The sequence below is a fragment of the Betta splendens genome, chromosome 19 (assembly GCF_900634795.4).
Source record: "Betta splendens chromosome 19, fBetSpl5.4, whole genome shotgun sequence".
NCBI classification, from domain to species: Eukaryota; Metazoa; Chordata; class Actinopteri; order Anabantiformes; family Osphronemidae; genus Betta; species Betta splendens.
In genome coordinates this window covers 10,258,432-10,271,936 of record NC_040898.2, presented here as the reverse complement: position 1 = coordinate 10,271,936, position 13,505 = coordinate 10,258,432, and the positions used below count along the sequence as shown (strand labels likewise).

Genomic DNA, 13,505 nt, shown 5'->3' with positions numbered 1-13,505 from the left:
AAGACATTATAAACCTAAACCTCGAATTTAACAAGAGGCATTAAAGAGGCAAACATTAAAATATATGGCTTCTGCTGAAGTATAACAACTTTATTTTTACTTTTTGCTCATTTTGGAGGTCTGCACATCTTATTTTGACTAAGCTGTATAAATGTGTTAAAAGATTAAGAATTACAAACAGAATGCACAATCAACCAAAAGACAGCAGAACACAAGGGTTATTCAAACAGAAATAGTTGGGAATAGGTTAATATATATATATATAAACAGATTTACAAAAACATATTCTGATTATCAGCACTACACAATGATCTCATGTCCAAATCGGATACTGTGTAAGAGGGCAAGTGATGAATCCAATAAAGTGACAGCACATAGAAATATTCACCTTTTCCTAGGACTAACAACATTCCCACTTTTTGCAATGGGGATCAGGAGCCTGCGCTGGTCCATGCGAAGATATCTTTCAATAAGTGCTTCCACTGGCACTTTATCATTCACATAGCCCTGTCTGCAGAGTGGAAACAGAATTCAAGTTACATTTGAGAAAAGGTTTACATTTATAATACAGATTTTTTTTATTATTTCTGTTGAGCCTCGAGCCTTAATGTGACTCAGTCTGGGGCTCACATCTGCCATCCAGTGGCCACTATAATATTTCCCAAATGTTTTAACGTAAACACAAAGACAGCAGTCATTAAAATTAAACTCATAATAAATAGTAAATGCATTAAGGCACAACCAGTCAAACACACAAACCTTTTCAACAAAAGAACAGCATCTTCAAACTCTATCGTGTTTCTCTTTGCATGATGTGCGTAGGTCTCCAAGTCCTCTGCCAGACGATCAAAGAATTTATTCATTCTGTTCAAATAATAGAAATACGTTATTTATTTTGATGTGGATTTGTATTTATCTCATTACGAATGCAAATATGTAAAAATAGCTTTATGTCACTGAAAAAAATTAGGAATTAGCATTTTTCTTTTAAGTTGGTGTGGGAAAAAAAAATTGTGGCAAATGACTTAATATATAATTATAATCTCTGTGGTCAGTTACTTACGTTTCTTTTAGGACAGGATATACGTCTGCCGAGACCTTTGTTTTGGCAAAGTGCTTGAAAACACCCATCAGGTAGGTCTTAGAAAGGCCTGGTTCTTTCTTAGCTGGACCTTTTTTCCTCTGTCGGGCCTGTTTGGGTTTAGCTGCAGTTAACTCTTCCCTCGTACCACTGATGACAGAACAGATATAAAAAGTCATAATATTATATATCAAATAAGTCTATGCTACTTGGAAAAAGTTGTATCAGCCACAGAACATTGTTTTGTATATAGTAAATATAAAAAAAAAGACATAAAGCAATAACTTGCCTGACTAGAACTTTAAGAGGATTTTGAGGCACAGGATCAGTTGGGAGAAAGTTCCTCTTCTGTCTGACAAATGCCGGAGTCTTGCAGGGGAACTCTGAAGATTTTAGAAGATTCACAAGTTCATGTTTGGTGGTCATTTAAAATGAAACGCACACTCACATGACATGACTGCACAAACCTTCAGCTTCTACATCCTCCCATGCTTCTTCCTGCTCATCAGCTTCTACAGGTAAAGCATCGCTCAGGTGGCTGCTGTTGTTGTTGTCATGCATTACTTCCTGTTCTGCGACAGTCTCTTGATCCGACTCGGGGGCTGTAAAAGTTGAATATTTCTGTCCATGGGTTGAAGTGTCTGCCAAGTCAGGTATCTCAGTTTGAGGTTGAAAGTTGTCCTGGCTTCTCACTTCCAGGACGCATGGATCAACACTATGCGCTTTGGACGTATCAGACCAACCTACACACAAACAATATTTAGCTTCATTCATTCATTCAACAAATAGTCACTGCTGCCCTGATCCAATAAAAACTACCATTTTTAATCTTACCCGTCTCGGTGGCATCTGCCAGTTGTGCACCTGTCCCTTCTGAGCGATAGGCCCTTCTACTGATGTGCTCCAAACTACGGTCCAGGTGATCAGAGGACTGCTCACCATCGTCCTCCTCCTGTCGCTTCCCATCATTCTCCTCCTCAGTCTGAGACTCACCTACATCTTCCCCCTCTTCAAACTGAGGCGTGGTTTCAGCAACTTCCTGAAAGACAACTGCACCACGTTCTCCAGTTGGAGTTTTGGCTGCATCATCATCTTCAGCTTCAGCATCAGGTATTGCCTCCTTTTCTTCAGAATCAGACTGAGACACAGCAGCATTATCTCCTTCACTTTGAAAAACATCTCCCCTGTTGTCCTCTTCTGTTTGGGATTCAACTGCATCTTCTGCTACAACCTCCTCTTCCTCAGAGTGAGACATAGTTTCAGGGTCCTCTTCTGTCTGAGGAGATTCTTCTCTTGTCTCCGTGTCCTCTACTTCCACAGTCTTAGACATATCTTGGCTTCCACTAGTCTGAGTGTCAAGTACACCTTCCTCAGATTCTGACGTGGCTGCACTGCCTTTTGGTTGATCATCAGCTGTACTCTCCTTGTCCTCACTTTGAGGCCCAGTTGCCCCATCATCTTGTGAGAAACATTCCTGATTTTCATGTTCTTCCCCAACCACATCTTCAGTTGTAAATGCATTTACTGATGTCTCTTTCCAAAACTGGCTCTTCTCTTCCTTCGTCTCCATCATCTCTCTTTGAAGCTGAGAAGCCATAACTGTGGGTTTGTCCTGTGTAGCAACAAGAGAGCTGGAGGCCATGACTTCTGACTGGGCGTAGAGAGCCGTGTTACAGTTGACAATATCATCTGTGATGTCCGGTACACTGAGTTTGCTTAGCTCCAGAGTGAAGCCATCAGTAAAGGCAGTTTCACTGAGTCCACACTCCACTGGCCCAACACTGCTCTCTGGTGAATAGGAAAAACAGTTAAATAATGATTTGGGACCAAATCTGGCTTTTATTTAAGAACGATAAGTTAGATCTGCTGATAACAATATTTTAATTACCTCCAACCCGCCTGTTAATTACCCCAGCATCAAATTCTTCCTCTGTGATTTTCCGACGGTTAGAAACCCTTCTTTTTAGGCCTCTTTTTTCAGAGTGAACACCCACAAAGGGTGTTCTTAGATCCAGTGAAGTGGAACTGCAAAATAAATTGTCATTGTCACTATAAGCAAATAAATTTTTACATAGGACTTTAATATTTAAGTCAGCCCACCTTGACAAAGACAGTGATGACTGTTCAACGCTTGATTGTTCATGTTCTGCCTCAACATCTGTAAGCATAAGCATCAAGCATCAGGACCCACTATCACCGTTAATCAACAAGTCTACTGACAAAAGGCAATACCGTCTCCAAGGCGCTTTTCAAAAGCTGTCACATTAAGGCTCCGCCGTAGTCTCTTTCTTCTCAGTCCTTTTGCAGCGCTTGCAGCATTGCTGAAAGTTAACTCGGGCAGATCGAGCCCTGACAGGTAAGTGCTGAGGAAGAAACAAAACATTAAGTTTATTAGAAATTGCATTGGATGTGCTACGCCAATATCCAGAAAGATGCTGCATTAGTCACCTTGAACGCTTCCTGGTAATGCTGGAACTGGCTGAAGGCAGATGTAGCTCTTCTGATGCAGTTGTTTCATGAACCACAGGGGACTTCACGGGCTCTGCATCCCAAAACAAATTACACTGAAAAAAGGGCGACCCACAACTTGAACATGATGGAAGGTGAATAGCGGGTTGATGCACAGACCTGTCAAGATAATGTTCTTGAGTATGTGCCTTGGTGTGACTCCATCGTCAAACAGCATCGATGCTGAGGCAGGTGTGCTTGTTTTTCTCCTTGTAGTTGCAGGCAGGGATTTCCTGGTTATACTCTATAATAAAAACAGGCAAATACATTTTGAGACCCACCAAATCCATTATCAGTACATACTGCACTTTGTTTCCTCACCTCACGGATCTTATTCTTCATGCTGCGCCTCAAGATGTTCTGTGGGGTTTGGGCACCAGCATCTTTCTTGCTACGCGTAATGCGGCTGGGACTCGACGCTTTGGTAGCACTGCGGCCAACACAACTCAGTCAGTTTCACCGTAAGCCTGGAAATGCTAGTTAACCATAATCAACAGCGTAACATCCAATACAATACCTGCGGGTGACGGGAGTTCTGGGCTGATCGGTGACCAGAATGTGTTTAAACAGGACCCGAGCTGACAAATCCTCCGTAGGGTCCATATTTAGAAACCGTCAGCTGGCGACCTGTTAACTGACAACCGTTATCAGACGGTAAACGGTCGCGTAACCGCGTGAAGCAGCGACGTTTTACGCGCTAATAACTTTAAAAAAGCCTTGACGTCGAATTGCGCAGATTGTATTAATGTTGTACGTATTATCTATTGAAACATTCAGTCTGTTAGCTGCTACTGTTGATTCGTCCATGGATACGACGGAAGGATTCCCGCGTAACATTTAAGTGTAACCTGACCTCGCGAGAATACGTTTTCTTCTTCTACTATTAAATTTGACCAAGCACAGCGACAGCGTCACCAATCAAAAAGTAGAAGAATAATTCCGATTTAGATTTTTAGCCAATGCTGAATTATATTCTATATAAAAATATTATATATTATGAATTGTGAGACAACATTGTTTATAAATCAAATTTGACAAATGATTTAAATTAAAATAATTTCCAGATTTGAGTGATTTTCATTATGTGTCATTTCTTGTCTGGTCACAACATATTTTATCATTTATTTCTGTAATAATGCCCTCTGCTGTTTAACAACAACGCAATGGAAACTGACAGAAAGCAAAGACATCATTTTTAAGCAAACTGTTTAGTAGATTTAACATCATGATTTCATTCACGGCACTAAAACATACAAATATAAAAACGTATGTGAAAACCTCCTTTTTGTGTGCTTAATGTGCTTAAAAATCACTGATATAAAAAATCAGTGATACAAAAAACACGTAAATGAGAGAGATATGGTTGAAATACTTTATTAACTTAACATAGTCATACATAAATACAGCAAATATTGAAACAGGTGGTCACCTGTTTTATTTATACAGTCGTTTATATAGTGAACAACCTCTTTGCCCCTGGAGAAATGAACATACTGAATGAGTGTACCACATACTCAATTACTGTCATGACTTTATTTCCAATATAAAGAAAGTGCAACTGCTGTAGTCAGAACCAGAAGAGTGACTCAGAAGTCAGGCCTGTCCTTCTTCAGCTTGGAGTAGTCCATGTTAACCTTAAAAAGCTGAAAGCACACACAGCAACAAGTGTCCACAATCAGTACAACAATTGCAATATAGACATTAAGGCAAGATAGCAAAACAATTACAACCTCTCCCCATATAATGAATATACTTAAAGTCCATCTGGGCAAATAAAGAGTTGTTAATGATCAACATGCTTCAAAATGTCCTGATAAAACCTTACTTTGTACTGCTGATTGGGTTCTATTTTGTTCCAGGGCTCAGGGTTGTTTTTGCGGTCCCACCTGAGAAAATAATTATTGTTTAATTATTGTATTTTGTAAATCATGCTCAAGTGGGAATTGTTTATTGTTTATATCGTTTTATTTTTTTATTCTGTGATGTTATACACACTATAATCTATTCATTCCATTGTATATAGATATAATGTTTAATATGTTGTATGTCATACATTTTAACATTATTATAATTTGTGTTTTCCACAGTATAAGGCAGGACTTACGAGACATCAGGGTTTTTCAGAGCCAACCGACCCAAGTACAATAAGCCCATGGTTCCTCCACCACCAATGAAGATGAAGAGAGGGATCAGCTGGTGGATAAAGACACGGATCATTATTTGTGTCAAAACACAGATGTTTATATAATTCATAATTAAATCCCCACATAGAAATAAAAGGCACGAATTAACCCATGGTTAATTTTACATGGTTAATCAACAACAATGGTGACACACACCGCTCCAGTGGCGGCTACCGTAAAGCAAACCGATTTTCCCAGTCGTCCTTGAATGAGCAGGCCACGCGCTCTAACGTGCCCTTGAGTCGTGTCATATAGTTCCTATAGTTCCCTGTACGTGCTGCTCCGCTCTGCGTGCATGGCTGGATGTGGTTATTGATGCGGCCCGATTCCCAGTAATGAACTGAAACACTTTAATACCAGTTTAATTAATCGCTCTTGCGCAGACAGACACCTGGCTGCGACGCGTTTCAGGATGCCATTAAAAAAAATGCCAAAAACGCCTGATCATGAAGCTAGACAAGCAACGCAATAACACCAGATGAGGGATTATGGAAATACTTAATACACAACTTTACACTTTACATATTATAATATGGCTCCTTTTTAGGTAATTTGTCCCCTTATGATATATTTTAAACCGTTATCTGTTGAGGAATGTGGGAGTCATAGACCTGCTTGGATCAGACGTGTCCTATAGAATATAATGTTGACAATAACAGAGGCGAGGCAAATATATAAAAACAGTAAACGCTATTGATTACCACAGCTCGTATGAATCATTGGAGGGGTTTAATATAGAGGACGCGCCTACATAGCGTCCACAGATACAAACAATAATCGCTTTAAACAGCGGTGGCTCGGACTTACAGACGGATGGGTCTTGACCTGTTTGGCGACGAGCGCGAATATGGACATGGTGGATAATCTCCCCCCGACGAACAGCCTCAGAATGCGGGTTTCTGCGGCGGATCGCTTTGCCGTTCCTCACCGGCACGAGCGTCTCCGCCTCCTCCGCCGCCGCCGGCCAATAGCGCGGCGCAACGACAGCCGCCGCACATCTGCCGCACCGTGGAGCGCGTGCGGCGCAATTCGACACAAGCGTCCACGTTGTAGTCCGAGTTGTGATATTAGAGACACAAGTCGCTGCAGACATTCGGACCAGAGCACTTTAATAATCAAGGACAGCACAATCAATCACGCGCATGTGGATAGAACACAGAACCTGAGATAACAGCTCGTCTACAGCTTCCACACCCAAACGGAGGCTAATGAGGAAACACACGCTTTCAAATAATCAGCATTTCAACAAGAACCCAAACAAGGAAAAGTGTATCGATTGTTGACTCTGCATCCATGTGCTCAAACTGACTCCCACCAGATACATCATCTCCTGTAACGCCTCGATTATACACACAGAACATAACTAAAATGAACAGATATATTTATATATAATTTTTTTAGCTTATGTTGCAGGTTATCTGAAAAAGATGTAGAAAACACACATTACTATTATGACATATACACTAAAGGTATAAAAGTGAATATAAAAATAAGAATTGCAACTCAAAAGTAGCAGTTCGATTTGTGCAAACGTTTCTACAAGAAATAAAACATCAACTTGTCAGCAAAACAAAAAATATATATGTCTTTAGAGAAACAATTAACATGACAACTCTACACCACTAAAACTGGTTAGTCAGTTAACTAGACACCTTGAACACATCACATGCCTTTAGCACACATCTAGAACATGGAGAAGCAACAGGTGTTTATCCATTAACGTGCACATGTTACTTTCTCTGCTAGTAAACAACATTTGTATATAACTTTTAAAGCAGGAAAACAGGAGCTGAAGGTTAGGTATTGATGCTACCCAAGTTCAGCAACTGGAAAATGCCCTTCCATCTGAAATAATCAAAAATGGGATTTCATTGCGTCTTTTGAATAGAGTAAAAAAAAAAAAAGTACCCAACTGATTTGTCATGCTTCATACATCAGCACCAGGTGCAAAGTAGAGTTGTGTAAAAACAGTGTAGGGTGAGTTACACATAAATACCTTAAGAAATAATATCCAAGAGACCCAGACGCCCAACATTGTGATGCAGATAATAAGCTGCAATGAACAGTTCAACAAACAAGTTTACAATGGCTTCTTGGGGAAAATAGATCTGTGCTTCAGGTGAGGGGTCAGTAATCAGTAATCCTTCCCATTTTAAACGCCCTTCCCTCATTAGAGTTTGTCCAAGAACTTGATCTTTCGATCGGGAAATTGAAAAAGCAAAATCAGATTCAAGTTATTTCAGAAATGGTGCAAATGCAAAACAGGCATTTGATAAAGCGTTTTTTTTTGTTGTAAATTTTATCTTAAATCTAAATGAATGAATGAACATCTAAATCTAATGAACAGTATGTAAAATAAAGCAACAAATCTGGCCTGGATCATTTAAAAAAAACAAAACAAAAAAAACATTTGGATTATGCATGATCATTACCACAGAAAAGATCAGAACGCGAGCGTCTCCCCAGGGCCGTCCCCAATAACGGCAGCGGTGCTAGCAGCAGGAGGATCCGGAGGAGCGGCCCGGCTGCCGGAGGGCGATGTCTGGCAGGAGCTCGTGCTCTGGTTCGAGCAACCGCCCGCTGGGACGAGGCTGCGGAACAACAGGTCCACGGAAGGCAGCAGAGAATTGAGGAGGCTAACGCGGCAAAAGGCAGAGCCCCCGTGAGGGGTGAAGTTTATCTTGTTGGGGTCCGGGCAGGAAGAGATGAGAGATGGTTTGTTTTCAGGTGGAGCACTACAGAATCAAAAGAGGAAATAAACACAGAACTAAGACTTTCAAAAGAATATGGTGGAAATGAGCCTTGGTTCTACATCTCTTAGTTACCACCAGGGGGCGTCCACACACTGCCCACAGCACCATTTACTGTGGCTTAGTACATTATTCGTGTACTTTACTATAGTGTGGATCTAATTGTAGGTGCAGGCTAATTCCAGTACAAAGCATTTACCTTGTTTCCTCCCAGAACCGGACCTTTTCACAGCCCTCTGGAGGTTCTCTTTGAAAGCAGCAGCTTTTGTTGGGCCCTGGGGAGGAGGACATTAGCAGAGGCAGGGAGAGGTCGGCCTCATTCTGGGTGGAGAACGGAGACAGGAGACACGTCTCAGCGCTGTCCGTTAACCCTGAAAACAAGAAGGAGAAAAAAAGAGAGTTTAAAATAGAAGATTTGATGAAATGTGCTAATTTTATTTATGGCAAGTAAATGGAATCAGCACTGTTACTATGAAAATGATTTCTAGTTTGGTTGCAAGTACTGGGCTTCACATGTCTATACACAAATAAGCAATATTACTCCTGTAGAAACTTCAGCTGCTGTTGATGAAAGAGCACGTATGCTTGTCTGCATGTGCAGATTCAAATGTGACTGTATGTGCTCGGAAAAAAAAGTGGTTCTAAATTTGAGCTGTGACTGCTGGCTGTAGCAGATGTGAATGATGCAACGATTACTTTCTGTTTTTATGACAAGTCTATTTCTATTTTAAATTATGTTAGTCTAAACTTAAATTAGTTTGTAATTTTGAAGTGATACCATTTTTTTTTCACATAACTTCAGCAAAACCCGTGATTTTGATTTTTGAATTTGCTCTACTGTTTATGGTCAGGGGGTCTTTAAAAATGATTTGGTTTTTAAAGATAAGAGCTCTGAAGAGTTCCTAATCAAACCAACCTTGCAGGTGCAGGTCCAGGGGAACGTCTTCAGAGCTAGGTGGGGAGGTGGAGGTGGAGATGGGAGAGTTGCAGGGGGAAGAGGTGGGGGATGAGCAGAGGGGTGTGGTGATGGGGTCACTCTGGGACCCGCTGCTGCAGCTGTGAGGAGGGACCGGAGCCCGATGGCCGTCCGGAACATCAAGAAGCTGACAATACAAGAAAAAAGAAAAAAAACTCTTTAATTACATTGTCTAATAAATATGAACTCCGAGACCACTAATATATTCTGTGTTACCCCGTGCTCAGGATGTTGTGGTTGGCAGATGAACATGCCTTCCAGCTCCTGGTTGAGACCCTCCACACTGCAGCGCAGACGAGGGACCAGTGTGGACAAGGGAGCGAGAGGGATGGGAATGGGCTGAGTCTGAGGACACGCAAACAGGGCAGCTGGAATTCAGGCGGCTTCACTTTTGGGAGTTTTCAATGTAGCCTTTTTTTTTTTTTTTTTTTTTTTTTTAAATCAGATCAGATCAGTATTACAGGCTTTATGCAGATCTTCATGTGTAAAGTTTAGGAACTATAGAAAATCAGATTTACTTCTTACATATACTTCTTATTTGTCTAGCTGCAGCAGCCAAACAGCTGTGGCGAAAAGCAGAACCATGCACTTGGTTCTGAAAAGCAGAAGCAAAGCGATCTAGTCGCCTTCCTGTTGCCTCAGTGTTTTATTTTATTCACTTCCTGCAATGGGCTGCTCCGTTTCCTTATTCACGTTGATGAATCAAATAACGGATAGTCATCGCTGGCAGGTTGGATGAATAGAAAGTTTGTCAAGGTCACATAAGCTACAGCTATGAAGCAGGTGGCGTAGTGTGTTTATGTACCTGTGTGGCTCCTAGGCCACGGCTCTCCTGAGGATAGCCACGCTGGCAGTCTTTGTCATGTCCTCCAGAGGCTGAGGGTTTTCTGCGCTGCTGCAGCTGTTGTTTTAGTTTGGCGATCTGCAACCGACAGGAGGTTATTGTCAGTCAATAAGGCTTGCACACTTACAGACACGCACGCAAAAACAAACGTACGGAGGAAGTCCTTCAGACCTACATGACACATTTTACAACGGTTTGTGATGGCGTGATTAGATGACATTAAATAAAAGCGGAGATGAAAAAGGATGAGGCTGAACGTGCTACTAAGAGCTTTAAAAAGGGAAGATGACATCATTGATCTCCGGATGCTTAATGCTTAAAAAAAAAAAAAAAAAAGGAGTCGGGCTTTTTTTTCCAAGACCTTGCCCTTTTGTGACTAACTGAAACTAGCAAAGCTGGGTCTTGCAGAGCTGCACGTTGAGCAACAGAAGGCAGGGACTGACCTCGCGTAGATGCTCGGCACTGCCCCATGATGCTGAACGTTTGTGGCTGCTGCTGCTTCCTCTCCTGCTTTGGGACTTGTCTGACCACGAGTCTGGGGTCTGTGGAGGAGGAAACCACAGCATGGTCAGCTGCCCCCAAAACAAGAAAGCAGGTGAGTAATACAAGAAATGTGAGCATGGAAACGGTTAGGTTGAGTTCGCACAACTCCAAAACATCTTTCGCCAATGCTTTCACACCTAGCACAGATCAGGCTGCCTTGCTCAAAGGCTGATCTGCAGCCACATCACACCATCCACACCCACAGATTCTCTCTTTGTGCATGTAGAAGAGCGAACAAGCAGAAAAAGTCAAAAACAAAAGAGGGGGGAGGAGGATGTGGGCAACCAAACAGCAGTGGCGAGTGCCTGCACACAGAGCAGAGAGGATGAGTGCAACTGAAACGGCCTCGTCAGCTGACTTCAGGGACTGTTCTCACGGCTGTGGTTTTCACTCTGTAATAACTATGCAAGCGCCGGACACTCCCTCCATCCCCCTATTCGAGCGACCTTTTCCTCTATAAACGTGGGTAAAAATGCATTCAGTCCTCATTGCAGATCAACGGTATGATTCTGTGTGACACGTAGCTAACCTGAGTGGACTTGTCCTTGTGCGACGGGCTGCTCTGGGCCTCCGGTTCCTTCGGCCAGTGTCCCTGCAGGTAGGGCCCGATGATGGCATCCAGAGACATGGTGCGCCTCATCCCAGGGCTCAGCTGGTGAGGTTTGGCCCTTCCTGCTGTCAGTGGCACAAACGACAACTAATTCAAACGTGGCTTTCCATCAGTCAATAACAAAGCCCTTTAATTAAAAAAAAAAGTCGAGTTTTAGTCGAAATGTTCAGACGTCTTGCTTGCGTTCGTCCGGTGACTAAGTGAACCTACCTTTCTAGAATCAGCGCGGGGTGCTGAAAAGTGAGTGGAAAGAACTAAATGGCTGCTCGAACGAAGCGCAGGAAAACACACACAAATACACAAAAGTGTCTGATAATAAACAGCTGTTCTAGTGGAGCACACTTAAAGCCTAGTTTATCTTTCACTACTCAGTTCTAGTGGTATGACAAACATCACCCTAGAAAGTTTCATCCACTTTGATTGTGATGTGTGAGATATATATATAATGCTTACTGGTTTTGTTGTGGACGCATTTCATGATGTATTTAACCCGCTCAGTACTTGACGAACTTTTGCGCACAGATCGACCCGTGTGTCGGTTCCGATGCCCCCGACCCAACCTTACCTGACTTCCCATCTCTCCGGCTGGGTCGAGGCTTGCTGGCCAGCTGATAGGGAACCGTAGCTTTGAGGGGCTGCAGACCCGAAGCAGCTCCCCTCGTCTGTCCGGGTCCGGTTCGGCCAGACATTGTCCCAGTAGGAACGAACTCTGAGCAGAACCCAGCACCGGGTCGTCCTGCGGCGGAGACCTGCGGGCGCTGTGTGGAAACGCCGCTGGCTGGAGTCACCAGAAGCAACTCTTCCTCCCGGTGACGATGATGATGATGATGATGATAACCGCTACAAAACCCAGGCTGGACTCATATAACTCTCATTTCCAGGCAAAGTCCGCTACCAGCAGCGAGTGACCTCGACACTCGAGCCGCTACCGGCAGCTTGTGCTCGGGTTTACGGCGGTGATTGTACTTTTTCTCGGGTTTGTGTGCGAGTTAGCAGCTTAGCAAGCAAAGTTTCTTTGTGAGGAGGTTCAGATATTTCACCCCGTTGTCGAACAAGGAAGCAGCTCCGCTGTCAAAAAGTCACTTTAACTTCAACTCCCGCGCCTTCTGAGGAACCCCGGACGCGTCTATCATTGTAATTTGTCAGGCTGGACCGGGTTTTGGAGGCCCAGAAAGTTGCAAGGTGGTTCCGCGACCAGTGTTCACTCTAAACACTTCCACGACCACGCTGGTGTGGATTTAATTAAGTAGAGGGACGGCCCGACGCTAAAGCTCACTTGTGATTGGTTGTTGAGGCCACCAACTCGAATCCTATTGGCCAGTCAACCGTCAATCCCTCAACCTTCGGACAATGAAACCTAGTGTCACCGCCCTCAGCCAAAATATAGCATTAACCATTATGTGTATGTGTTGATGATAAAAATTAAAGATGCGTTTAATCCGCAGCTGTTTATGTTGATAAAGTACTGTTTCTATAACAGCATGAACAGGATTATGAAGAGTCCACAGTCAAACTTCTATTACTACTATTATTGAATAGTAGTAATTATAATTTGTCATTATAATTTGGTAGAAATAAAATTTAAGTATGAACTTTTTGTGATGTCAACAGCCAAAATAAGTCTCGAACCTCCACTTCTTGCATCAAATATAAACCACAATCCTAAATACTGAAGCCGTGTGCAGCAGCAGGATCCATCACCAGAGTCACCTACTGTACGTTTGTTTATTTCTACAATATTTATTGCATCGTACCATGGTGAGACCCATTAAAGGACCCCAGCTGGGCGTGAGCCTCGTCTGGGCGGACTGTAAAGTGGTTTTGGGTGGTGTGTATATGTGTGAGCCAGTGTGCATTGTGGGAGATAAATGTCCTGACTCTGTGGAAAAGGGAGTGCCAATGGTGGGGACGGGAGAAGGGGGCAGAGATAACACAACATAGAATTCATACACAGATCTGAGATCAGCGCTGAGGGCTTTCTGTGTTCCTTTGGCTCCGATGTGGGCTTAG

At 42.8% G+C, this 13,505-nt stretch overlaps 3 protein-coding genes across 5 annotated transcripts; all 3 read right to left on the bottom strand.

Moving 5' to 3' along the window:
* Positions 1-63: 63 nt before the first annotated feature.
* Positions 64-4,460, bottom strand: cenpt (centromere protein T). Its single transcript, XM_029134817.3, has 13 exons — positions 4,107-4,460; positions 3,911-4,019; positions 3,710-3,833; positions 3,530-3,623; positions 3,314-3,444; positions 3,182-3,239; positions 2,970-3,106; positions 1,916-2,869; positions 1,549-1,824; positions 1,371-1,464; positions 1,064-1,231; positions 760-864; positions 64-511 (listed from the first exon to the last, which is right to left on the bottom strand). The coding sequence occupies exons 1-13, from the start codon at positions 4,190-4,192 to the stop codon at positions 385-387; spliced, it is 2,463 nt and encodes an 820-aa protein (XP_028990650.1). The 5' UTR covers positions 4,193-4,460; the 3' UTR covers positions 64-384.
* Positions 4,461-4,947: 487 nt separating this feature from the next.
* LOC114846101 (cytochrome c oxidase subunit NDUFA4-like) lies at positions 4,948-6,737 on the bottom strand. The gene is made up of 4 exons (XM_029134887.3): positions 6,580-6,737; positions 5,694-5,782; positions 5,415-5,475; positions 4,948-5,232 (listed from the first exon to the last, which is right to left on the bottom strand). The coding sequence occupies exons 1-4, from the start codon at positions 6,625-6,627 to the stop codon at positions 5,176-5,178; spliced, it is 255 nt and encodes an 84-aa protein (XP_028990720.1). The 5' UTR covers positions 6,628-6,737; the 3' UTR covers positions 4,948-5,175.
* A 127-nt stretch (positions 6,738-6,864) lies between these two features.
* LOC114846077 (protein FAM117A-like) lies at positions 6,865-12,749 on the bottom strand. Of its 3 annotated transcripts, none has more exons than XM_029134846.3 (8): positions 12,061-12,749; positions 11,415-11,557; positions 10,786-10,914; positions 10,304-10,420; positions 9,715-9,843; positions 9,439-9,625; positions 8,722-8,893; positions 6,865-8,507 (listed from the first exon to the last, which is right to left on the bottom strand). In XM_029134846.3, the coding sequence occupies exons 1-8, from the start codon at positions 12,182-12,184 to the stop codon at positions 8,216-8,218; spliced, it is 1,293 nt and encodes a 430-aa protein (XP_028990679.1). In that variant the 5' UTR covers positions 12,185-12,749; the 3' UTR covers positions 6,865-8,215. The 3 variants fall into 3 exon arrangements, with proteins under 3 accessions (XP_028990679.1, XP_028990678.1, XP_028990680.1); XM_029134845.3 differs by having other exon boundaries at positions 11,415-11,560; positions 12,061-12,746; XM_029134847.3 differs by having other exon boundaries at positions 10,786-10,884; positions 11,415-11,560; positions 12,061-12,742.
* Between the last annotated feature and the right edge of the window lie 756 nt (positions 12,750-13,505).

Bases quoted from the DNA above. Each gene is read 5' to 3' on its own strand.
- cenpt (XM_029134817.3), bottom strand. From the start codon at position 4,192: ATGGACCCTACGGAGGATTTGTCAGCTCGGGTCCTGTTTAAACACATT. The intron at 3,834-3,910 runs GTGAGGAAACAA...TTTTTATTATAG, and splicing joins TGAAGAATAAGATCCGTGAG to AGTATAACCAGGAAATCCCT. The intron at 2,870-2,969 runs GTAATTAAAATA...CCTATTCACCAG, and splicing joins AATTAACAGGCGGGTTGGAG to AGAGCAGTGTTGGGCCAGTG.
- LOC114846101 (XM_029134887.3), bottom strand. From the start codon at position 6,627: ATGTCCATATTCGCGCTCGTCGCCAAACAGGTCAAGACCCATCCGTCT. The intron at 5,783-6,579 runs GTAAGTCCGAGC...TTTATCCACCAG, and splicing joins AGGTCAAGACCCATCCGTCT to CTGATCCCTCTCTTCATCTT. The intron at 5,476-5,693 runs GTAAGTCCTGCC...TTATTTTCTCAG, and splicing joins CTGAAAAACCCTGATGTCTC to GTGGGACCGCAAAAACAACC.
- LOC114846077 (XM_029134845.3), bottom strand. From the start codon at position 12,184: ATGTCTGGCCGAACCGGACCCGGACAGACGAGGGGAGCTGCTTCGGGT. The intron at 10,915-11,414 runs GTTAGCTACGTG...TTTTGGGGGCAG, and splicing joins ACAAGGACAAGTCCACTCAG to CTGACCATGCTGTGGTTTCC. The intron at 8,894-9,438 runs GTTGGTTTGATT...TCTTGTTTTCAG, and splicing joins CCTGGACCTGCACCTGCAAG to GGTTAACGGACAGCGCTGAG.